Below are 23,767 nucleotides of genomic sequence, written 5' to 3' on the forward strand. Positions count from 1 at the left end.
GCTGCCTTTTTGACTTGTGTAGTTTGTAAGGTTCTAAATCTCTCTCAATACCACACGAGGAAAGGTGTTGCTTTTGTACCTCTGCAAGTTCTGTGGGAAAAATAAGGTGCAAATGTGGTTTAATTGCAGCTCCTCTATGCATTCTCAGTCTGACTGTTGCTAAGGCAACTTGTGATTGAGAGACATAAGATAAACAAGAATCTCTCCAAAAAGTGACATGGAATGAGCACAGTAAAGAAACAACACAAGTTCCTCCTGGTGTGGTGCTCTGACCTTCTCTTTAGCAGCACAGATAAACATTGTGCTAAACTAAGGCTGGAACCCGTTACCAAAATGTCCTTAGGACAGTTTTACTAAATGCCAGTTGTGCAAACACAAGCACTTCATTTGTGGACACAGGTACCCAGCTTGGCTGGGAAGCTCCACGTGTGCTCTTGTAAACCCCTTAGCCGTGCTTTGCTTGGTGCTGGAATGGGAACAGGCTTTTGGATATCACAAAACAGCACATGGAATAGAGATGGAAAGGGCTCGTGCTCACAGGAGAGACCTTCCAGCCAATATGGGAGCAACACAGACTATTGGGAGGACCATACCTGGCTCCTGAAGCAGAAGTTTCTGCTGCCAAGAACATTCCTCTGTTTCTACCAGTTGTTCAGCTCTCACTGTTTCAAGTATTTGAGAAAACAAACGATGCCATGGAAGGTAGAAGAAAACACATTACATGTGTTCAGGAGCAGTGACTGCTCTTCACCAATCTCTGCATTTTTGACCTCAGTTGCTAAGTGACAACATTTAAGGCAAGATAAGGCACCCACTCTAGGGGCATTTGCAGCCACAGACAGGGATAATTATAGAAAAGGTGTCAAGTCAGTATGGGGAGAGCATCATGCCCAACAGATTTGTTTTCTTCTTATTACAGGAGGGGACAAACCACATAATCTTCTTTTGGAAATACTTGGCCTGCTGCTTAAGGGAACATTAGTTAAATACTGGAGATATTTCTGTGCTGCCACATTGTCAATTCTCAGCTTCAGTGGCAGCATGGTGGCATTTGGAATACATACACTGTGCTTTTCTGGTCCTGTGTGGCCCAGCATCAGGGAAGCAGGAAAACCAAACCCAGAGTGTCCATTAGCACAGATTTTCAGAGGGAGGAAAAACTGTCACTTCTCTATTGAATTTTGTTGGGGGAAAGAAAAAAGAAAGGTTTTGTGAGCTTCAGTTTCATTTACACCACTGTGGCAGCCTGAACTCCTGGTGATCCACAGGCTGGTGCCAAGGGCTGTTTGACCCTGCCTGGGGATAGGAGCCTTATTTTAATCACTGAGAGGTTGCTGGAGCAATGTCACAGGAGGGCCAAGCAGTACCAAGCTCTGCTGTATATCAGGCTGTGGTGTTTACCAGGAGAAGGAGAACCTTGCAGTGCGAGCAGAGTTTGCACTGAGTAGTTTTTGGGGTTTTTTTTACACTGACTTTCATCCTTCTATTTCTGTTTGGCTTTCTCTATTAAAGAGAGCCGGAATGCATTTGCCAGTTGGCTAGAAATCATTTCAATGACTTCTGCTTCAGTCAGTGGGCTAAATAATCTATTGACCTGCATGGGATAAAGAGGTTGCAAAAGGCTCTTTAAAACAAAAATCCTGTTTAGATATTTGTGACAGCCAGGGGAGAGGAGATGGATGAAGCAAATGGTGAGAGGACCCTCAGCAAGGGGATGCAAACAGCCCTGCAAGCCTCAGGTCACCCAGGCTATCCCAACATGAGGCACATTTTCATTCTCCAGTGAAGCCTTTCCCAGTGCCTCTCTAGGTGAACAAGGATTGATCAAACATTTTGTGTTATCTGCAGCAGAATCTCACAGATGTTTCCTCACAGAAACCTTAAGCAGAACACCAAATGTTTCAACATCACATACAAAGCTGGTCTGGAGCCAACCCTTTACGGTGGTGCTTTGTGTTTGCCTATAGTGTTGCATGTGCCTGTCAAATCCGCTTCCTGTTTTGGATATCAGATCTGGGGATGGAGAGCTTCCAAATGCTGGCCTGGTCCAAAGTAAGCTGTGCTCCACAAAAATAAAAACAATAATATCAGAAGAAGTATTAATACTCGGATGAATAATTGTCTCTCTATTATTTCCTGACTTGCAAGTTTACATGTGTTCCTAGGAGGGGGGCAATTTTAAAAGGCATATGTTCAATTCCTGCTGGCCAAAGAGATTAAAGTCTGTTTCTCTCACAGCCTTTACATCTCACATGTCAAAGTGATATCCAACAAAATACACATTTAAGAACCATCCTCATCCCTTCTGATATTCATACAACAGGCTTCAGATTAGGTTTGTGGGCTTGCCCACTGCTAAGTCTGCTGAAGACAAAGGCAATGCTATTTTGCTATCGTGGAAGGATTTCAGACAAATGGGAAAAGTGGTAAAGTGCTGTGAAACTGCTTGTGAAGGATGGTTCAGGAAGAAGAACCTTGGTGGGATACCCAGTCTTAGGAGAAAGAATGCGACAGCCTGATGGAAAAGAAAGTTGTGAGTGTGGATGCCCATAACAAACAAAAAGCTGGTGTGTGGATGCCCATAACAAACAAAAGGCTGGTGTTCTAAACACCAGGCCTACAGCCAGTGCCTCCTTGGCTTTAGTTTAATCTTACGTCTTCAGGAAAAATATTTCCCAATTTGCAATCTGGATTTATTCATCAGGGCTGATCTGACAGGAAATTTAAAAAAAAACAAAAAACAATAGAATAAAAGTATTTGACTAGTCGAAAAAAGTTTAGACTAAAAAAATGATCGTTTCTCATTTTTAAAATAATTTCTAAATCAAATCTGAGTTTTGTGGTGATTTCTATAACATTGAAGTTACAGGTTTATGTCACGAGGACAGTGTTTGTAAGACACTGAGTTCAGACAATGTGCACACCTAATTTAGAGCAGTCATCACCTTAACTTTGTTTTCAACAAGTTGGATGAAACTAATCAAAATAGGACAGAAAAAAAGTGAGAATCTGAAGCAAACCAAAAGCCCACTGGAGGAAGAGCAGCATCTCCAGGATGCAGGTGAAGCAGCAGCGTCACTCTGTGTCTCTGTCCCTGTTCTCTCCTTGGGCTGTGCAGAAAAATGATGGCAAAAGGAGCCAGTGGCAGCCCTGGCTCAGCTCGGGGCAGAGGGAAGCCAAGGAGCCATTACCAGTAGGAAAGATGACGTGGGGAAGTGGAAACAGCCCACCAGGATGGAGAAGTGTCTCCACAGGCAGACAGGACCTGCAGGAATAAATCTCTCTGCCCTCCAGGAGCTGCCCTTGCCCGAGGGGACTGAGTGTATTTTATCCAGACGTGTACATTTTCCACTCTGTCCCTCCCAAACGCTGCTGTTGCCCAGCACACTTCAATGTACATGGAAAATTATTTTCTTCCCAGATGTTCCTACTTAGAGCTCAGTAACTGCCTTCAACTGTATGAACATCACATAAAAAACACTAATAAAGAGACTACAAACATGAACTTGTGTTCCATTATGCTATGGTCAACTGGTGCTAAAAATCTAAACATGAACTGAGATCAGCACACACAGGACTTACAGGCACAGTTTCCTCAGATTTTGTTTTTCTAAATCATCCACAAAACTCTGAACTCCACTGATTTTTAGATTGTTTTAGTGATTTGACCTGGTGGTTACCATCCTTTTGAGGCTGAGCATGAAGTACAGGTACAATTTGCATGTGATCAGTGCAAAAACCATCTAAAACAATTAATATAGTAACACTTAATAGTTTCTAGTTTTTTTAAGGATTTGAATCATGTGTGGACTAAAAAGGTGGTGTCGGTTGTCCTGAATGAGCACTGCTGCCCTGGCACAGTGTGTGTGTGTGTCTGCCCTCAGAGAAACCCCCTGCCAGGGCTGTCCTCGTGTCATACTCAGGGACAGATGCTCATTTTCACACTGCACATCATCTCTGTGGCCTTTTAGGGAAAATTAAACTCCTGACAAAGTAATCTGGCACCTGTTTGGTGCCCTGTGTGATGGGTAATGTAAACACACCCTGGTATTTCAGAGGGGTTACCAAGCAGGTACAGTTTAGATGATTTAACTCACATCATCCTCTCAGTGCCCATAAATCAGCCCGAGTATCCCAGACTGGGATTATCAGTGACCGAGTCAGCAAAAGCTTTTAGGAAAGGCTTGGTTAACACTCTGTTACCACCTCACACCTGCAGTGGTTAGAAGTTCCATTATCCCATACCCTGGTCTGGTTTATTTATTCATCTGAGCTAAAAATGCTCTTTAGCAATCTCACCCCCTTGTTCCTAGAAAACAGAAATGATTCAGTTGAACTCTTCTTTTTTTTCCTCCCACCCCTGTGGTTCAGAATATTTCATGACAATGAACTCGAGGAGCCAGAGAGGTTTTATCTGTCTGCCTTGTACTTTGCTTTGTGCTGTCCAAGCCAGAAAGACTTTCTATTTCGTGAGCATTCTGAATCACAGGAATTTCTGCTTCAGTTCTCGCTTTGGCTCTGCCCTTTATTCTTTTTTTGTATGTCATTTGATCTGTTCCAAGGCCAACAAAATCCTTCTGGATGACAGATTATTTATCCACAGGTACGTTTTTCTTACTACTGATGAAGTTTTTCTTAGTATTGAAGTGAGTAACCTTGCAAATGAGACATTTTTAAAGTACAATGAATGTCCTTCAGCCCAGTGTTAGAGTGGATTAGCAAGGATATAAGACTTGAAACGTTCTGTTCATGAACTATAGACAATTCATGGACTTGAAAATGAGAACTAAATTGAGTAAAAAGAAAAAAAATATTTATTCATCCTAAAGTTTCACTGGCTTTCAAAGCAAGATTTGCTTCCAGAGTTTCAAGCCATTAAGAATCTGTTGGAACCATCCTCTATACTTAAAAAGTCTGTAGAGTCCTCTGAGAATCATTATAGCCTGAAATTCCAGCTAATTTGGATTCTTCCCCCCCCTAAGTAAGAGTAGCTGTCAAATATTTTCATTATTTGGATTTTTTCCCTGGACCACTAAATTACATTGTGCCTTCAATGCAGGAGAATCATTTGTTCTGCCAAATATTGTTGGGATTGAGGGTGGTTGGCTCAGTGCACTTTGATCTCATCCATTTGCTGCTTCATTACTGCACAGGTCAATCCTGAAGATAAATTTCCATTCATGCAGAGAGGAATGTTTTCCTCTCCAACTGTGATGCATGTTTGCAGTCAAATTAAGTGATGCTGAATCTGGTTGGTCTTAATTTTTGTTATAAATCCAAAACCTACTTTTTTGTTTGTTTGTTTGCTGTAAAGAATATGACCTCAGCATCCAACCTTTGATTTGAAGGTTTCTCTCAGCTTTGTAAAGGCTCAATCACACAGCTCAGGACCATTGTCCTGCTTCTCCTGCCACACCACACAGAGGCCAGAGTAAGAGAGACACTTCGTTGCCTTCAGCTGAGGGCTTTGCTCCACCACTGGAGACATGAAGGGAATTCCCTCTGATCTACGGACATGGATCAGCTGGAGCAAGTCCAGAGGAGGCCATAAGGATGCTCAGAGGGCTGGAGCTCCTCTCCTGTGAAGACAGGCTGAAAGAGCTGCGGTTGTTCAGCCAGGAGAAGAAAAGGCTCCAGAGAGATCTTAGAGCCCCTTCCAGTGCTCAAAGGGGCTCCAAGAGAGCTGGAGAGGGGCTTTGGACAAGAGTGCATAGTGACAGGACAAAGGGCAATGGCTTCAAGCTGAAAAAGGGCAGATTTGATTAGATATTGGGAAGAAATTCTTCTCTATGAGGGGAACAACCTCACACCTGGAGTTGGTTTCCCAAAGAAGCTGTGGCTGCCCCATCCCTGGGAGTGTCCAAGGCCAGATTGGACAGGGCTGGGAGCAGCCTGGGACAGTGGAAGGTGTCCCTGCCCATGGAAGGAGGTTTGGAACTAGACAGTCTTTAAAGTCCCTTCCAACCCAAACCATTCCATGATTCCCCCTTCCTTCATGGAGGACTGGTCCAATCCTAAATAATTCCTCCACAAGTATTTCAGACTCATGGTCTCATTGCTGGCAGCCTCCCCTACACTAAATTCTCTCTGGTGCCTGGAACAGCTGCTTATTCCTCCAGCTTGGGCCTTTGAGATGTAAATAGTGTAATCCGACTTCAAGAGGCAAGGAAATATTAGCAGAATTTAATGTAAATATTGTATAAATCATCCCAAAATAGCACGGCCACGGGATCAGCCAAAGACACTAACTGAAAGTTAAACAGACTAAGTAAATATAGACTAAATATATTCCCCTCCTGGAATTGCCACTGGAATGGATCCAGACAGGAAATAGGTTAAAATGCAGTCTTGTGGCAGTGATATTAAAAAGCCATTGGCCCATTTGGTGACATTTATAATGAATTTTATGTACTCCATACATTTTTAAGGCATGCCGAGTTAAATATTATCAGATCTATAAAAAGATTGTGGAAAAAATGTCTGGTTTCATATGGGTGGACGTTGCCTGGAACTCTCTCTGTGGGTTTTGTGTAAGAGAAGCGTTTGAAAGAAAACATGAAAGGGAAAAAGACAAAATCCCTGCACAGCAGTTTTGGAAAACTATTGCTTTCCCACCCAGAGCCCAGAAGACATCACATACCAAGGCAACAGAATTTCCAAGACACAAATCACAATGGGGCCTGAGGAGTAAGATGTACTAATTCCATCATGACATTACACATCAATTACACATGAAAATGGAGAAAAATCAATTTAATTTCCTCGTGTGCCTTTGTGCAGCTTCAGGGTCAGTGCAGTGTAAGTACAGAAGGAACCTTTGCCTACATGGATGCTTTCCCAGCTGTAGGAAATGTGTTTAGTAGTAGCTTTGTGCACAGGTAACTAGAAAATAAAATGTGCTCTGACTCACCTGGAACAACCTTGGGATACAGGTGATTGTCTTCATGTCCCAAAGACTATTTTCCAAAAAATTACTTTGTCCAAGAGTTTGTCCACATTACAAACAGGCTGGGATGTCCGTGCCTCCTGCTCTCACACTGGTCCCAGGAAAGCAGGGGGTGTTGATCCCTCCACACTCAGCTCAAAACCAGAGGCTACAGATAAGGTCCAACACACCCAAAGGGAACCCAGATCTCTACTGCACCTTCCCGGGGTCAGAACTGCCCAGCAGGAGTTAATCCCTAAGTATTGTTTTGCTCAAGTCCACCTTTCTGGAGCACCAGGTAAAACTCTGGTGATGTTGTCTGCTGCCAGTTCCCAGTTCAGACAAGCACTTGGCAGTACCAAAATGGGATAAAATACACTGCTGGCTTAATTTCCTCCTGGCAAAACACAACAAAGCCAGAAAAGACCTTTCCTGCAGTAAGGTTTACAAGTGGAACACATCACAGACAGGTTTTTCCCTGACTGAGCACCAGCTCCTCTTTACTTTAACAAGCAAACCAGCAGATCAGCCTTGTCCTCCCAAGTCTGCCAGACAGTTCATAGCAAACTGCTGCCCACAGGATGTAGCTGTCACAAGATAAAGAGCAGGGATGGTCTGTACCGTGGCAGAGACACTTCTTAACTCACCTGCTGCCTGTGTCAGCTTCCACTGGGCCATCCTGGTACAGCTCCAAGGAGGAAATGAGAAGGAGATCTCCTGAAGGGGTGCATTACCGTGTGGTTGCCAACCTCCTCTTAGAAGTGCTGGACCCACAGCTGCAGGGATTTAAGCTCTAAGACCTACAAAACAATGCAGAGAGGTACTTCTCTGGCTCTGTGACCCTGCTCTGGCTCCTGTGTGTGCTCAGGAGGCAGCTGAGGAGGGGGACATCTGGGAACCTGGAGTTTGGGGGGTCCCCAAGTTCAGTTCTTTGACACTGAGGTGACCTTCAGTGCCTTTGAAGGGTTGGTCCAGGGCTCCCCACAGTAAGGAGGACTCAGGACCCAGTAGTTTTGCAAAGCTCTGCAGGTGCTCCCTGCCCTGTGTGGGACTGTGTTTAAAGTTGCTTAAGTGGGGCCAGAATACACTTCAAGTGCAGTCACCTAAACCCAGAGGTCGGGCTCTGGTGTCTGGAAGTGTTTCCTGTAAATAACTGCTACTCTGTCACACGGAAGGGCCTGGGGAGCTTTCTATGTCAGTGATGGTGGGACACATGGTCAGGGTGGCTTCTGGAACCTGCTCACCCCAGGGATTAGCAGTGGTGGCAGCCGTAGAGACAAATTCCAGCTCTACTGCTGAACATGTGTTTATTTCTTACTTTGGTAACGACCCCACATATTAATTTCTATGCATTTGCTATTTATAAGGCAGTTTTGGGATCTCCCTTTTCCAGATTGCTTCCAGGTCTCACACCAGGATACCTCAGGGCAAAATCAGGAGTTAAAATTGCCCAGCACCCAGAAGCAGATGAGTAAACTAAAGAACTAAAATTCTACTCATTAGGAGTTAAGAAACACTGTGAGCTTAATGGGAATGATCCTAGTGTGAGCTCTGTGAAACACAGAGGAAAGACAATAATTTGGCAAATAGAGCTCACAAATCACTGTCTTGTGTAGGTCGAAAGCTTGTGCTCTGGAGAATAGACCTTTTATCAAAACAGAAGGAAATAATAATGTACATGAGGAACAGAAAGACATTTTAATACAGATTTGAAAGAAAGAGCCTTGATTTTTATTTTGTATCTCTGATCCAGAGGAAGCATCAGACTTTTTTATTATTAGGTGTTGAATTAATTTATTTTACCGTCCTTTGGCAAACTTCATCTGGTTTTCAGTTTTTGATTTCTCAAACATCCCATTTGCTTTTCAGGTGCTTCTTAATAGATTTCTTTAATATAAGGTACTTAGTTTTAAAAACAGCTTCTACTAAGTGCCTTCCAAATTAAACACAGCAGAATGATATGCCCTGAGACATAGCAAAGTTGAAGAATATGATAATCAGCCATCAAAACCCAACTTCTCTGTTACCATTCAGTGAATAACATCAGAACTGAGCCTCGTGCCACAAAGCCACAGGCTACTTTTTATGTAAAAATCTGGCAAAACGCTACATTTCAAAATTAGAATTTATTAATTTAAAGAATGCTTCTACAAGATGGAGATTGAAGATGATCTCAGAGCACTGAAATTAGAACATGTTGCTATTTGCTTCAATGCTGAGTCTGTAATAAAAATAACTTCATCAACACATTTCCCATGGCAGTTTTTGGTACCAGATCGTGCTTTATACCAAGTGTTAAGAATGACCAAAGGCAGAACTCATTTAGATACAGATTTATTAAAACTCAAGTGGACTGGGGAGCCAGAACAGCAAGGGAGAAACGAATACAGGAAGTAATGAAGTTCTGCGGTTGGTTTTTTTTTGTTACTTTTTGTCTGTCAAATAGGGCCACCCAACCAGAATGAAGTATTTTTTCTCCCTTCTGCATTAAGCTTTCCATGCAGTCTTTAATCAAAAAGACTCTTGGTGTCCCTTGTTGTTGGAACTCCAGCTAAAACCAGCACCAGTTCTCCAGAGATCCCCTCAACAGAGAAAGGGACAATCCCTCACGGCTCAGCTTGACCTGATCTGCAAAGCAGCCACGGGGGTGCTGACGCTGCTGGAGCCCGGAAATGTTTCCAAAGGCTGATGCTGGAGTCCCAGGACAGGGACTTTGGTCTTTCTGTTCCCCACCCTGCCACTGCCATGACATCAGCTGGGCCCAGTCACTTCCCGTGGGTGTCCCAGCCAAAGCAATGCCTGGAAGTTCCTTGTGGCTTGTACAGAAACCCACACTGAGCATCCCTGACTGCTGCTGAATCAAACAAATGAAGTGAATCAGAAGTTCTGCAGAACTGCCCCAAACAACTCAGTGCAAGCTGTTCCTCTCTCAGCTCTGAGTGCTGGGAAAAGGAATGTGAACAGAGTAATGATGTTGTACACGAAGTTTTGGAGCACTCAGGAGTTCTCTGAAATATAAATTACACCACAAACACCACATGGGATATGTAAGCTTCTTTAATAATAATAAATTTATAAAGTGGCAAGAAGCCACTCTGCTTTGTAAACCCATTTTACTCAATCACAGTCCCTCTATTGTTTTCCTCATTTAACATTAATACATTCTGTAATTTGTATGTGAAACAATTACATAGAGATATGTTCTGAACCCTTTTTGCCGATTTTACTGGTCAGAAGAACATTAAAACATGCGTAAACAGCACCTTATTAAAACTATAGGCCTTTTCTTGTTACATCTCCTTTGCTGCTAAGCCAAGCTGTCTCTGAATGAGCCAAGTCTGTCTAAAGAGCTTTTTTACCTTGTCCTGTGTTCTGAGATGTAGTGGGGCCTGCAGAAACGTCTGATAAAACCTCACATATAGTAAGTAATTCAGAAGGCTTTGTAAGCAATAACTGCAGTTGCTTCTTCAGACTAGAGAGAGCTTCTCATGCATGAGTGCACTTAGTTAGGTTTTGTGAGGAGCTCAGAGGAGGACGTGGCCTCTTCCTGATATAGTTAGTTGAGCCTGGACTCTGCACCACTGATATTGTTCAGCAACTGCGTGCACCAATAATTTAAAAAAAAAAACCTAACTAAACAATACATCAGGCTGTTTTTATCAGAAACAAGTAATAAATCTTATCATGATAGTAAAAAAAAAAAAAAAGGCAATTTCTGACATGGGACATTTTCATTGCTTGAGAACAGATCAGTGCAAAGTGAGGTAACCCCACACCTGGCAGGGCTGGGGCTGCGTCAAACCAGGCGCCGTCTCTTGGAGTCCCTCTCCATCTCCTCAGGGGGAGAGTCTCCATTGCACCCAAGAGGAGACACGAGGTTCAGCAAAGGGTCTTCAGAGGCCCCTCCAAACAGGGACAGCAACAAAGCCACGCCATAGCCAGTAGCTCGTTCACCCTAGAACAAAACCGAAACCACACAATTCACACTTCAGATTGTAGGATTTGAATTAGTTTTCATGTGGCTACTCACTCTGTGGTGGTCAACAGCCACAGCCAATCCCTGGCAGGCATGCTCTGTGCTGTTGTATCCTCACTGCCACTGGAATCTGTCCCAGCTGGATTAAACCACCACATGAGAACAGAGCTCCCACTGACTTGTGGGTGGATAGAGGCCAGCATTGTTCAAGGCAGGGGATCTCCCACCCAGCCTGAGCATGGATTTGGAGTAAGAGCTGAATAAACTGTGTTTAAAAAAAAAAGAGGCAGGTGGAGTGAATTGTCTTGGTTTTTAGGAAAAAAAAGAATATACACAGGTTCCACCAAAGGGAGGAAAGGAAATCCCCAAGAGGGAACATATTTTTGGAAGGGTGATCAACTCTGGTCAATCATCCTAAAACAACATGGGTGAGAACGGAAGGCTGGGATTATTGCCATGAACAGAGAGCAGGCAAGTTGTCAATGCTCACAATGATAAAGATGTCACTGATTAAAGTGACTGCTAGAATATTTTAAAACCAAAATGAAAAATACGAAGAGATGAAACTACCAAACCAAGAAACTCGCAACAGAGACGAGTCAGTGCTTTTCTAAAGGACCCCTCTCCACCTATTTCTGTCACTCTGAGCTGGATGGACACAATCCAGAGCCCCTGCAGCCATCAGCAGGCGTGTTTCCCCAGCCTGTGTGCCCAGGGAGGGTCAGGAACACTCACGGCGTGCACGGGAGCAGCGATGTCTATGTGCACCCACACCCCAGGCCAGTCGAAGCCGATGTGAGAGGCAATGAAGAGCCCAGCACAGGAGCTGGGGGTATTGTCCCGGTCCTGCAGGAGCAATAAAAATAGAGTTGGTCTTGCAAGAAAAGATGTCAGTGGTTCATTCTGCCTACAGGAAAGACAGTTACGCAAATCTCAGTCAAAGCTTAAAGAATGGCCCTAAAACAGTCTTACAAACCAACTTTACTGTAAATCCTTGACTTAGTTCCTGGCAGTAGTGTGGCCCTGCTCGATTCCTCTTCTGCCCACACTCCTTTCTGCAGCGTTTTTGGACTCTCACTGCACACTGGAATTCTCAAATGCAGCAAAAGCAGCTGCACCAATTCCAAGGCCTCCGTCCTCAATTTCCTGGTTTCTGCACTCCCAGCCAATAGTCTCTGCTGGTGATGTATGATCTGAGGAATGCCCATCTTGATTCCCTAAAAGGTCTCCGTCCAGGAATTCAGCATTCATGTAGGACCATATTTAAAAGGCAAGCAGCCCAAAGATACCTTTGCAGCAGGTCACCCTGTTTAAAACTGACACTAAATACAGCCTGCAAAGCCCCAGGTGAAAGACCCTGAAGACCAAAACAATATGGGCCATTTCTAAAAGGTTACAGCCCCTATGAAGAGCTTTCAGCCAGCTATGAGCAGGACAGCTCACTGTCTAAAACCACAGGTTTTAATGTAACAGAGAAAATTAAAAGAAAAAATAAATCTTACTGCTACAGAGTTCTTCATATCAGCTACAGCAGAGGTAAATTCACTGAAGTGGAGCTCAGGGCAGTACACCAGAGGATGGACCAAGTCTCCACAGTTCCTGCCAGCTTTAACACAAGCCTTTTCCCACTCTTCATTATTGGTAAGGACAGCAGCATGGTATTTTCCTGTAGCAATTCCCTGGTGAGAAAAAGGACAAAATCAGGAAGAAGTCACCCTCCACTACTGCTCGTCAATAGAACCTTCTAAAAATCAGGAACAGATGCCAGAAAATAATGCTGTTAAATTTGTAGCCTTGTAACACTCTGTGTATGACTTACAATGGAAGCCATTTCATGAACAAGAAAATCCTGATCACTATTAACAAATCAGTTCTGGGAATTATAAATTGAATTGCAAACATGGAGTACCAGCCCACTTACATCAGCTGCTGATGTCATCAGAAGAACACCATTTTAAATTTAAGTATGCAAAAGCAAAAAGTTGCATAAAGAACAGAAAAGAAACTGAGTTATGAATGTAAGACTGTTGTACCTGAGCTCCAGTAAGAGTGGCCATATCCAGAATGATATCAGCTCCAAGGTCTTTGCAGGCGTAAGCGACTCCATCAGCCAGGATCAGGCGACCTTCTGCATCAGTGTTATTGATTTCCACAGTTCTGGGAGGGAGACAGGGCATTTCAGACTGGAGTGCTTAGGGCTGGAAGTCAGGATCACCTGTCTGGACTAGAACACTTTAGAGAGCAGCCTCAAACCTCCAGTGCTTTTCTTTTTTGACTCTGCAAGTCTGTAGGGCTGCTATTCCCCAGCTCCAACCATCCAGACAGAGGACACAAGGAAAAGGGAAATGACACTACTGCCCTCATGGCAGGGTCTGCTTGTTGAGCCTGTGTGATGCCTTGCAGGAATTCTAAAAATTACTGCCAAAGAGGTAACATCTGTCCTTAAAAGAGACTCTGATCCCCTCGTGGCCTGTCTTTGCTGCTGCCACACAATGCAGCAACAGATGGACACAGAAAACTGCCTGTACTACAAAAACCACCTAAATCTGAGTGCTTTAAGGGAAGTTCAGCTTAGGATATACATGTATTTTGATGTGTATTTACATACCCTGCAGGAAACTCTAAGCACACTTAAAACTCACTACTATGGATGTATGAAATACTATTATCAATATTTACAGACAGCTTCACAATCTGCATGGCTCTCAGATGAACAGAAAATGATGTTTGCTCTGTTTATGGGAAGAGAATAGATACAATCTTACTTTCCAGAGTAAAGAACATGAATGTCATCAGGTCTCGTTGCACGTGGTCCCACTGCGTTCTCAGCCAGACAAAAAACAGCGTGAAGATTGTCCTTAAACCCCTGTAACAACCAGAGGGGAGAAATGGCTTTCAATTCACATCAAGCTCATTTATTGGGACTCAAATCAGTGAGGGATTAAGACTACTTGACAGCAATGCTATGATTTTCATAGGAAAACTGGTAGGGTTTTTGGACAGGTGGGTGGGTGTTAGTTGGGTTTTTTTAAATTGTCATCCCTGCTAGGAGGCACACAGCATTTTTAACCTGTTGGGTTTTTTTTCTTTTATTTTTTTTTCTCCTTAGCCTCCTCTCTTCTGGTTTATCTCATAATGTTTTATTTTGGTTTAAAGTCAAGTGCTTATGTGGTTATGGATGGTATTTTAAAATGGATGATGATTCTGTTATTTATACAGCAGTTGTATTGTGTGGAGGGATTCTAGGAACAGACAGGGAGACAGCAGCATTTAACAAATGAAAACATTGTTCCTCCTTAACTGGGATAGTTAACAACACCAAATTCTAGGGGAAAACCTGGGCCAGTTTTGCTCTTAATCTCTTGATAAAAGTCCATGGCTAAAGAAATCTGGGCTTGCTGAATCAGCTCATGTTCTGAAGTCTAAAGGGCAAAGGCATCAATCAAACCCTTTCAAAATAATGGGCAGCACTTAGAAGCCAGAAAGTCATTTCACTTTCTAGCCCAGCTGGTGGGCAGACAGCATTGCAGGGGAGACAACCTTCCATCCATAACCCAACTATTCACAGTATCCCACTGCATTGGATTTTTTTCCTCCAAGAGAGACATGTTGTTAACCTACTGTCAAAAAGTGAAAATCTATTTCCAGTATCAGTTGCCTTTTCCCAACTCTCATTCTGCCTGTAGTTCCTCAAAAGCAGGATTTATTATGCTAATATGCAGGATCATGTTAACAAGAAAGAAATCAAAAATTTAAGTCAATGTTTTTCTCTTCTCCCTTGTGTTGGAAAGCTCACAATGGAGGAAATGCATCTTTCTAGGAAAAATCACTTGTTTAATTTTGCCATCCAAAGCCTTTAAAATCATGTTGTGTAACTGCTGAACAGCAGGCAGGCAGATATTTTATGAAGAAGGAAAATAACCTCTGCCCCTCTTCCCACTGAGCTTTCTATCCAACACACATTTCCCACTTCAGTCTCTATGACGAAGCATAGCTCAGTGAAACCTCTTCAACTTTTTTTTTTTTTTAAAATGCTTTTAAGAATAAAAGAAAAGTCTTGAAACAGTAACAACAAATTCTTCCCACTGTCTCTCTGAACACATTTTCTGCAGAGATGTTATTTACAGGTCTTCTCACACGAGACTGTAAAATTAAGCAGTGAGTTCATTCTTTTGTTTTTACATATAAAGGTATATAAAGATTTCTCCAGGCTCAGTTTGTCCAAACACATCACTGCCAGTTTATTCACTGTTGCAGTAATTGTGTATGAACTGACAGATCACTTGTGCTCACATCTACTGTGACTGTGAATGGAACTTCTCTCAGTGCAGATAATCACACACAGAACTATGCTGGAAACAAGGACTGAGCCACTGAAAGGATGTCCCCCATCCACAGCTATCCCAAAGTCTCCCAAAGCACCGTGTAAGTTCCAGCTCTTGCCCCTTGCAGACCTCTGATCTAACTTTCTGAAGGATTTAGTTATGCAAGGTAGTTGTTCTGCCCGAGATGCAGCTCACAAATCTGTTTTCCATTTTAATTCCCAGAAGGTAACTGTGAAGTTTACAATCTTTCCACATCAAACATGCTGTTAGGGCCAAGGCACAGAGCTACACTACTGAGAAATGGGAATTTGGCACTGATCAGCCCCTGGACAAAGCATCCATCAGATCTATGCATTAATCTGCAGCAGTAAATATTTTTTGAACTTTGGATACTCCTTGGAGGCAACAGCTGCTCTGTCAGCAAGACTCAGTCACTGGATTTGTGGAGAGGGCAGAGTTTTATTGGCAGCAGCCACTTTCCCCCCGTTTGCATTATTAAAAGTGCAAGAGGAGTACTTTTAATTCTTCGTATTTCGATACCTGGCTTCTTCTCAGCTTCCCCACTACTTTCTGACCACAGAGGCAAACCAACAAGCAGCTCCTGATGACACTAGAGCTGCTACTTCCCCACTAGGTTAATATTAGACCTGGCACAGGAATTGGTATCCAGGAAGACTTCATATCCCAGAGTCACTCGTTCCCTTCTTTGCTAAGGTGACAACAGCTGCCCCAAATCCCACAGCTTAAACAAAATCAGCACTGGATAACTCAAGTACAGAGCTGATTCAAGAGACTAGAAACCATTCAGTTCACAGAACAAACTCTGAAATTCAAGGAAGACCCTTAAAAAAAAAAAAAGCACTCAGGGAATTTCTCACAATTCTCAAAATCTCAGTAAAGATGAAAATAATTTCCTGATACAGCAGAAAGAGCAGAGTGGCTCAAGCTCACTAAAGAGCAGTGGCAGGTCAGAACTTCAGGATTAGACAGGCCTCTGTCTCTGGGAATTTATCCAAGCTCCTTGGCAGTGCTGGGATACACGATATCAATTAACACATTTTACTTACTTGCTTTACAGTGGCTTTGAAGGCACCCAAAATAGCAGCTGCTCCACCACAGTCTCGTTTCATTCCAGGCATAGTAGTCTGTTTAAACAGAACCACAGAATTTTTTTTGTCTTTGAAAGAGAATTTCACAGTACTGCCTGCTAGAACCAGGGTTTCTGGTGCTTCTGAGACTCTGGTTTTGACAGTGCTCAGCTGTCAACAACACAAACAAGGAACGTGTGCCTCTGCTTATTGGTGGATCTGGTCTGGGAACTGAAAAGTACTAAACTGGGGCTGCTAAACTGTTAGAAAAGTAAAAAGAAAAATGTTGTTTATAAGTTTCACACTGAGTCTAACTCCAACAGGTTTTCATTCTATCTTTGAAACCAGAAATTAAACATCTTTGTTCCTACTTTCTGCCTTTCAGCAGGCAATATTTAAAGGGTTGCTATTTGCTAATTTTTCTGTAGTGGTCCTTGAATCCCATTTGGTCTTCTCCCCTGATAGTTTGTGTCCACATGGATGACAACAGATCAAGCACTTAACTCAATAAAAAAGTACTTTTGTTTCCTACAGACATTATCTGAATTACTTTCAGCAGAAAACAACAGTGTAAGCAAAGGCAGCAGCAGCAGAAGTGTTTCTGTACCTTTCCCTTGATGCTGAGTCCTCCAGTGTCGTACACAATACCTTTGCCCACCCAGGCAATGGTCTGTGTGGCACCATCTGGAGTGTGACTGAGAACTGCCAGGGCTGGAGGATGTAGAGCTGCCTTTCCAACTCCATAGATCCCTAGAAAACAGAGAATTAAACCACCTGTGGGGAAGAAAGACTGTGGGGAACCCCTGTGGGTCTTTTCTGTAAAACATCTTGGAACACTATGGGCAATAAAACAGTTTCAAAAACGTGCAAATAAAACATTACAACGGAGATGGCAAAACATTCCAGTCATCTGCTAGGAAAAAAATGGAATACTCAACAAGATATACCTCCAAAGCCTCTCTCTTTCAGCTCCTCATCTCGGATAATGGTAGGAGTAATCCGAAGATCCTTGCCAACTTTTTTGATTTCCTTAATAATTAAAAAAAAAAAAAAAGGGACATTGTCAGTCAGTCATTGGGACACATTTGTGCCTTTCCACACTAATGGGTACCCAATTAAGGGGTTTTTGTGATTTTTTCATGTATACACATACAAACATTCACAATTTTGGGAGTGGTGCTGCTTTTCCAATGGCCTAATTCCACCGACACATCCTTGACTTACTATGGCATGAAATATAAATTTGACCTTTAGGCCCTGCCAGTAAAAGAAATCTTCTGAGGTAAAGGACAACTGTTCACTCTGTTGGATCACGATGTAATAGGACAGGAATAATTTCATTCTTAACAGCCTTCCAAATCTCTACGATAAAGCTCATTTGGAAATATGTCAACTGTCCCATAATTTCAGTAACTCTGGTCACCATCAGGTTTAAGACAAAAATCCAGTGCCATGACCAAATGAAGAACTCATGTTTTCAGCTTCCCAGTGCACTACTCCAAGCTGTGAACTCTGCCTCCTTCCAGCTTTGCACAGTTCTAGGAAATGTGAAAGGCCAAAGGAAGAGCCTGAGCACCCCTGGTTTGCTGTGCTGCCCACTGCTGACACACAGTTTTCACTGAGAGACAGCAGCACTCGGGTTTGATTACTGCAGTCCAGACTTCCAGCTAGCAACTCTTCCTCATCAGGGCATCACCAACCTCCAGGAAGTTATCAGTGTTCATCTCATTGCAGGGGGTGTCCACGATGCGTGCAGCCAGCCGGACCCCTTCGGTGGCACTGGCCAGACACTGCAAACACAAGGGAGGACACCTGAGAAGGGCCTGGGCTTTAGCAAAGTTTGCATTTATCCCTCTGCAGCCAACACCAGATGTGTGGTTCCTTTGGAGCATGTTAATGCTTAACTGCCACCACCTCAGGCACTGCACAGTTAAACAGTGTCAGCCAAGCTAACCATTACTTTTTCTATGGGGCCAACTTATTTTTCCACGTGCTCTAATTTCTAAGCAACTGTACTCCTTTACCCAGCAAACTGATATTGCAAAATTAGTATCCTTCCCCATTAACAAAAGGAGACCAAGAAGGCAATGTGAGGTGGAGGAAAGAAAGATAAGAGGCAGCTAATTCAGGAAGTCACAATGAGCTTATGGGCTGCTGGGGTTGGAAACCTGCAGAGATTGTGTAATCTGCAACATGGGAAACTGCACAGTTTGTACAGGACAGGCACAGTGGTACAGGGCAATAAAGATTGCTGCTGTGAGACATTCTATATGGCAGGCCCATGGGGAAACTGCAATATTTCATGTTTATATAAAACATACACTGTTTCCTGATTTCTGTGGTAAAATGGACTGACCCTCACCTGGACTGAGCAAAAACTTATCTAAGCAAGAGTGGACAGAAGCAAAATGGTCAAGCAGCCAAGGCTGTTTCCTTAGAGAAGGATCCTCCTGGCAAAAAAAAAAGACCATGAAGACACCAGACACCAGGCTTCAACTTTTAGCTCCCATGAATTAACAACTTGAAGCTGTAAGACCTGGAGGAAGGAAACTTTGTGCAAGCTTTCCAGTACCCACACTACACTGAGGACCACACACAGCACATGGGTGAGTCAAGATGGGTTTCAAAGGAATCTGAGGTGTTGGACACTCACTCATGCTGAGGTATCTGAAGTTTGGCTTGGCCAGACCAGCCTAAGGACTCCATACATTTGTATCCCAGCACACTTCTAAACCCTGGCTTGCTTTGGAATGGTGCCCGACTCTCTGCAATTACTTCTGATTGCTTTACTGTCCCTAAAGGGATAAGGACCTCGGCAGCCAAGCCCTGTCTGGAGTGATTCCCTGTCAGGGCCATGCAGGTAAAAGGAGGTACTCTAACCCCAAGGCCAAGCCCCAGGGGAGCAGCACGACTTCCAGAAATAAGCTGTGCCTGTATTTGTGTTTCCAGAGTGCTCCAGAGAACCTGGATAATGGCAGCCCTTAATAAGTGCCTTGTAAAACTCTGACAATCCCTGCTAGTCCTCACCGTAAAATACCCTGGACAATGCAGTAGGTGTGAAATACAACATGCCAAGGGAGAGGTTTAGATAAAAATGTCCTACCACATGCCTCTTCCATGCTCTGCATTAGCTGTCTGGTGCTGGTTGAATTTAAGGGGTGCAAACTCAGCTAGGAGGAAGCCAATAATATTTTTGGCATTGACATCAAGGGGAAAAACAGGAGGTAGAAATAATTACAGCTTTGTTTTTAAGTTAAAAATAACCCAAGCGGTTTGGAATCTACCTATCTGAACGAACTATTTTTGACACCAGCTATGCTTTTTCTGATTTGGGGCATGGAAAAATGGAGTGATCAAGAGTTGTACTCTCAGCATGTCTGTCTTTGCCACTTTGCTGAAAACTGGGCTGGCACCATTTTCTGGGGCCAGATCAGTTCACAGAGTAAGGACCAAAACATACTGAAAAAAACCCCATACCCTAATGCTGCAATTCTGTGAATTTCAATTGCAGCAACACCATGTCCTTTGTCAAATCCATTGCCAAAACTTGTAAGGGATTTCTGTAACCTCACTGACTGATCAGCTAAGGGAGTATCCATCTGTACTGAAGCATAGAACTTGGAACACTGAACAGGGAGTTCCTTAACAGATTAACTGCAAACCTTGGAATACCTTTTAAATTTATGGATCTTGAAGAGGAATGACCTGGCATGCCAACAGTTACCTGATGTGGAGTTTCCTCTCTGTAACAGTCAAACAAGGGAAACAGTCTTTGATTTTCTGCCACCGAAAGATGACTTAAACGTATTTCACTGTCATGTACAGCTCATCTCCAAGCTGTTTTGTTTCTTAGGGTCTCGTTTCTGGCCACAGTTCTGCCAGAAAAACTCAGCCAAAGAGGTGCATCAGACAGAAATAGCAGAGGCCATATGTGATCCCTGTTAAGCAACTTTTAGTGACTTCACTGTGATATTCACCTGCACAGTAACAGCTTTTGCCTGGGTAGAAAAAGTGAGAAGCCCACACACTAAAAGCAATGTAGTATTAAAGGCTGAGAATACACTATTTGCATCTGTGATACACATGAGAGAGGAGACATTTTCTTTGTGCTGTTTGTTTGGTGTTTTCCACCCCTGAAATCTAAATTCTGAATAACATCTTCAGCATCTGCTGCAGTAATACGTTCAGTATTTCTACTCAAGAGATGCTGTGAACTGATCAACTTCAAGGAACCTTGAGCTAAGATAATTATACAACACCTATTCCAGAGGCAGCTTCAGACAGACGCATTTGCACATGCAACAAACTGAACAAAAAGATGACAGAAAACCCCCAAAATCTTACTTTAAGTGTTGCCACTTCCATTGGTCCGTTGTTTTGGCCAACCAGGAAGAACTCCACTGTCACAGTTTTCTTCTCTGTGCGTCTGGAGGCGCTGGACCGATGTGTGAACAGGGGGAAGGCCCTGGCCAGGGCACACGCGGAGGCAAAGACTTCGGAGCGCTCACACACCATCTGAAACACCAGCAAGCAGCAAAACTCATCACACAGCACCAGGGTGTGGAAGGATACACTTAAAAGGATCTGTTACCTGGGGTATTACTGGGGAAGAGGGGGAAAAAGGAGGTGGGTGGGAAATAACTGAGCCCTGAGTCAAGACAAGCTCATTCATCATGTTTTGAATGGATGGAGAGGCAGAGTAAAAGTACCACAGTGAAATGGTCCAGTTCATTTCCTGCATGGAAAAGAATTACACTGCTGGAATTAGTTCATCCTTATAAGGGAGCTGGACTGCTTTAATTACACCAGTGCAATTAACACAGGTTAGACTACAGATCAGGACCAAAAAAAGCACAGGAGTCACCAATACGTGCTCAAAACAAATGAAACAAAGACAGAAATTGTATGAGAAAGTGGTGGTAGAAGTTGTATGAGATTGTGGCTAATACTAACCCAAAAGTTTGTTAACAGGTAGATCACTTTTCCGAAGTTCATTACAGAAATTACCAATGGAAAGCAGTTTTAGTTAAACATTTTCAAAGGGTAAAAATTAAGTAGTTATTACTCTTGCAAATAAGTTTTCCAACTGAAGAGTATTAATTTAATTTTGTCACTGACACTGACTGTATGAGTCTACTCTAACAACCCACAAATCTGGTATGATCTGGAAAAGCCATAGAAACAAATAAATTCATCAGGCTCATACAGAAGATGACCAAAGCAGTCCAAGAGCTTGTCCTGCAAAGGACTCACACTGGAGCATTAGTTTGCATCAAGACTTTTGAAACTCACTGAGCAACACAAACAAGGCACCTCTCATGGGTTCTGTGACACAGACATAACACCCTTCACTAAGGCTACAACAATCTCCTGAAGCATGTGCTAACATCCCAAATCCCAGTTTGGAAAAAGCCACTAATAGTTCCTTTTTCATGGGCATTCCTGGTTGAAGACGTTCCATACATATCCAACCTTAATTCCCTCCAGCTGCTTGAGCATGCACAAGCCATTACAGTCAGGTCTTGCCTACATGTCAGTGCAAAACCACTCATGTCAGTATAATTATATCAGTCAAACTTGTCCACCTCCAGTCTCCTTGGAGACACCTACAACCCGGAAAAGTCGAGAAAACAGTCACTAGACATTTCACCAGAAGCAATTCAAGAGCCACTTACAACAATGCATCTGTTGACCCCTCCTGGCAGGCAGTTCCTGACCAGGCGGGTGATGAACTGAGCTGCGGATGGGCTGTTGTGCCGGCTGACCCTGGATGGCAGTGCGGCCACCGTGGCATAGTTCAGGTACAGGGGACAGCTGTCCGTGGGGTTGGGATTCAGAGTGCCCAGAGCAGACTGCCAGATCTGGGGAGAAACGAAGGATTTAAAGACAAAGACCTGTGCCAGGCTTTCCTTTGCACCTCACTCCTGCTGTATTTAGGCACTTTTTAATGACAAGGGTTTAGGTGTTGGAAACAAAGAAATTGTGTACAACAACCTCTGGAGTGAAAAGAACCAGGAAATTTGACAAACCTGTTCATTAACCAGAAAATATAAACGTACTTTCCATGACAAGCATCTCCTTTAAGCCGTATGAATTACAATTTAAAACCACACTGCTTAGTGCACAGGCTGGTTCAGAGCTTTCTTAACTTGAGACAGTTCTCCTAGTGATAAATAGGACGATTGATTTACTAGCTTCGAATTATTATTTCACATAGCAATTTAATTAAAAACAAATAAAACCAAGAAGGGTAAATATTGTCTTAAGAGACTGGGGAGTCCTGTATAAAATCCCCTGCCAAACATCCAGCGACCTAAAAGCCGCAATGCAAAACGTTTATCATTCTACCACAAGCCATCACCACCACTAAACAAACAGGTCCGCAGCTCCCACCGCAGTGGCTGCGGGCGGGGAGGGGGCTCTCAGCGCTCACTGCAGCCGTCCCCCGTCCCCTCAGCGAGTGCAAAGCGGCCTTCCCCCGCCGGGGTGGGCACAGGGGGCGCGGGAGCGGCTGCGGGGCGGCCCCGCCGCAGCAACAGGCTCGGGCCGGCCCGGCTGGGGGGTCCCCGGGGCACAGCGGCGGTCAGGGCCCGGCTCAGGGCCGGGGCGGCCGCCGCACCACGAGGCCGCTGGGCCGGGCGGACACGCGGCGCGGGGGCCCTGCGGGCGCTGCCGGGCTCTGAGGGGGCGCGGACCCGCGGCGCGGCCTCACCTCCTCGGTGACCCGCGGCTGCAGCTTCCCCCGCAGCTGCGCCCAGGGCAGGCGGTGCAGGTTGTGCAGCTGCCCCAGCACGAGCAGCGGGCGGCTCTGCGGGTCCGCCTCGCCCGCGCTGGCCTGGAACTCCAGCTGCACGTTCGCCATCTTCCTGCCCGGCCCGGCCGCGCCGCCCCGCCCCGGGCCCGGCCCCGGCTCCGCGGGGCGGGGACGCGCCGGTGTCGCGGGAGCGCCGGGCACGGCCCCGGGCAGCGCCGGGCACGGCGAGAGCAGGCTGCCGGGCACACCGCTGAGCAAACAGTGCTGTCCGAGCGCCTGCTTTCACCGTACACTTACATGCTGGGTTGGAATATAAGAAGGTGTTTATTCTAATATTTTTGTAGTTGCCAAGCGCAATTAATGTTTGGTCAGCAGACAGTTATCAGAATCTGCTGAGCAGGGAGGACCCCACAGAGATCGAGTCCAACTCCTGTCCTGCACAGACACTCCAACAATCCCACCCTGTCCCTGAGAGCGTTGTCCAAACGCTCCTGGAACTCAGACAGGTTTGGTGCTGTGACCATTCCCTGGGGAACCTGATGCTCATTGATCTGCAGCCAGGGGAGGCCGGCAGGTCTGTGCAATCTTCCACCTATGCGGGAAAAGTGAATGCTGATGCATATAATGGAAATACATCTAAAAGAAAGAAAAAACAAAAAACAAACGAAAAACCAGGCTGAATTCCAGAAAAAAAAACTT

At 44.3% G+C, this 23,767-nt stretch overlaps 1 protein-coding gene across 1 annotated transcript; it reads right to left on the reverse strand.

Moving 5' to 3' along the window:
* Nucleotides 1–9,248: 9,248 nt before the first annotated feature.
* NPEPL1 (aminopeptidase like 1) lies at nt 9,249–23,192 on the reverse strand. The gene is made up of 12 exons (XM_082293046.1): nt 23,027–23,192; nt 21,990–22,175; nt 20,659–20,829; nt 18,015–18,104; nt 17,262–17,343; nt 16,922–17,064; nt 16,294–16,371; nt 13,667–13,767; nt 12,935–13,058; nt 12,404–12,580; nt 11,637–11,747; nt 9,249–10,880 (listed from the first exon to the last, which is right to left on the reverse strand). The coding sequence occupies exons 1-12, from the start codon at nt 23,174–23,176 to the stop codon at nt 10,722–10,724; spliced, it is 1,572 nt and encodes a 523-aa protein (XP_082149172.1). The 5' UTR covers nt 23,177–23,192; the 3' UTR covers nt 9,249–10,721.
* Between the last annotated feature and the right edge of the window lie 575 nt (nt 23,193–23,767).

Source organism: Coloeus monedula (assembly GCF_965178545.1).
Source record: "Coloeus monedula genome assembly, chromosome: 17".
In the NCBI taxonomy this organism is placed as follows: Eukaryota; Metazoa; Chordata; class Aves; order Passeriformes; family Corvidae; genus Coloeus; species Coloeus monedula.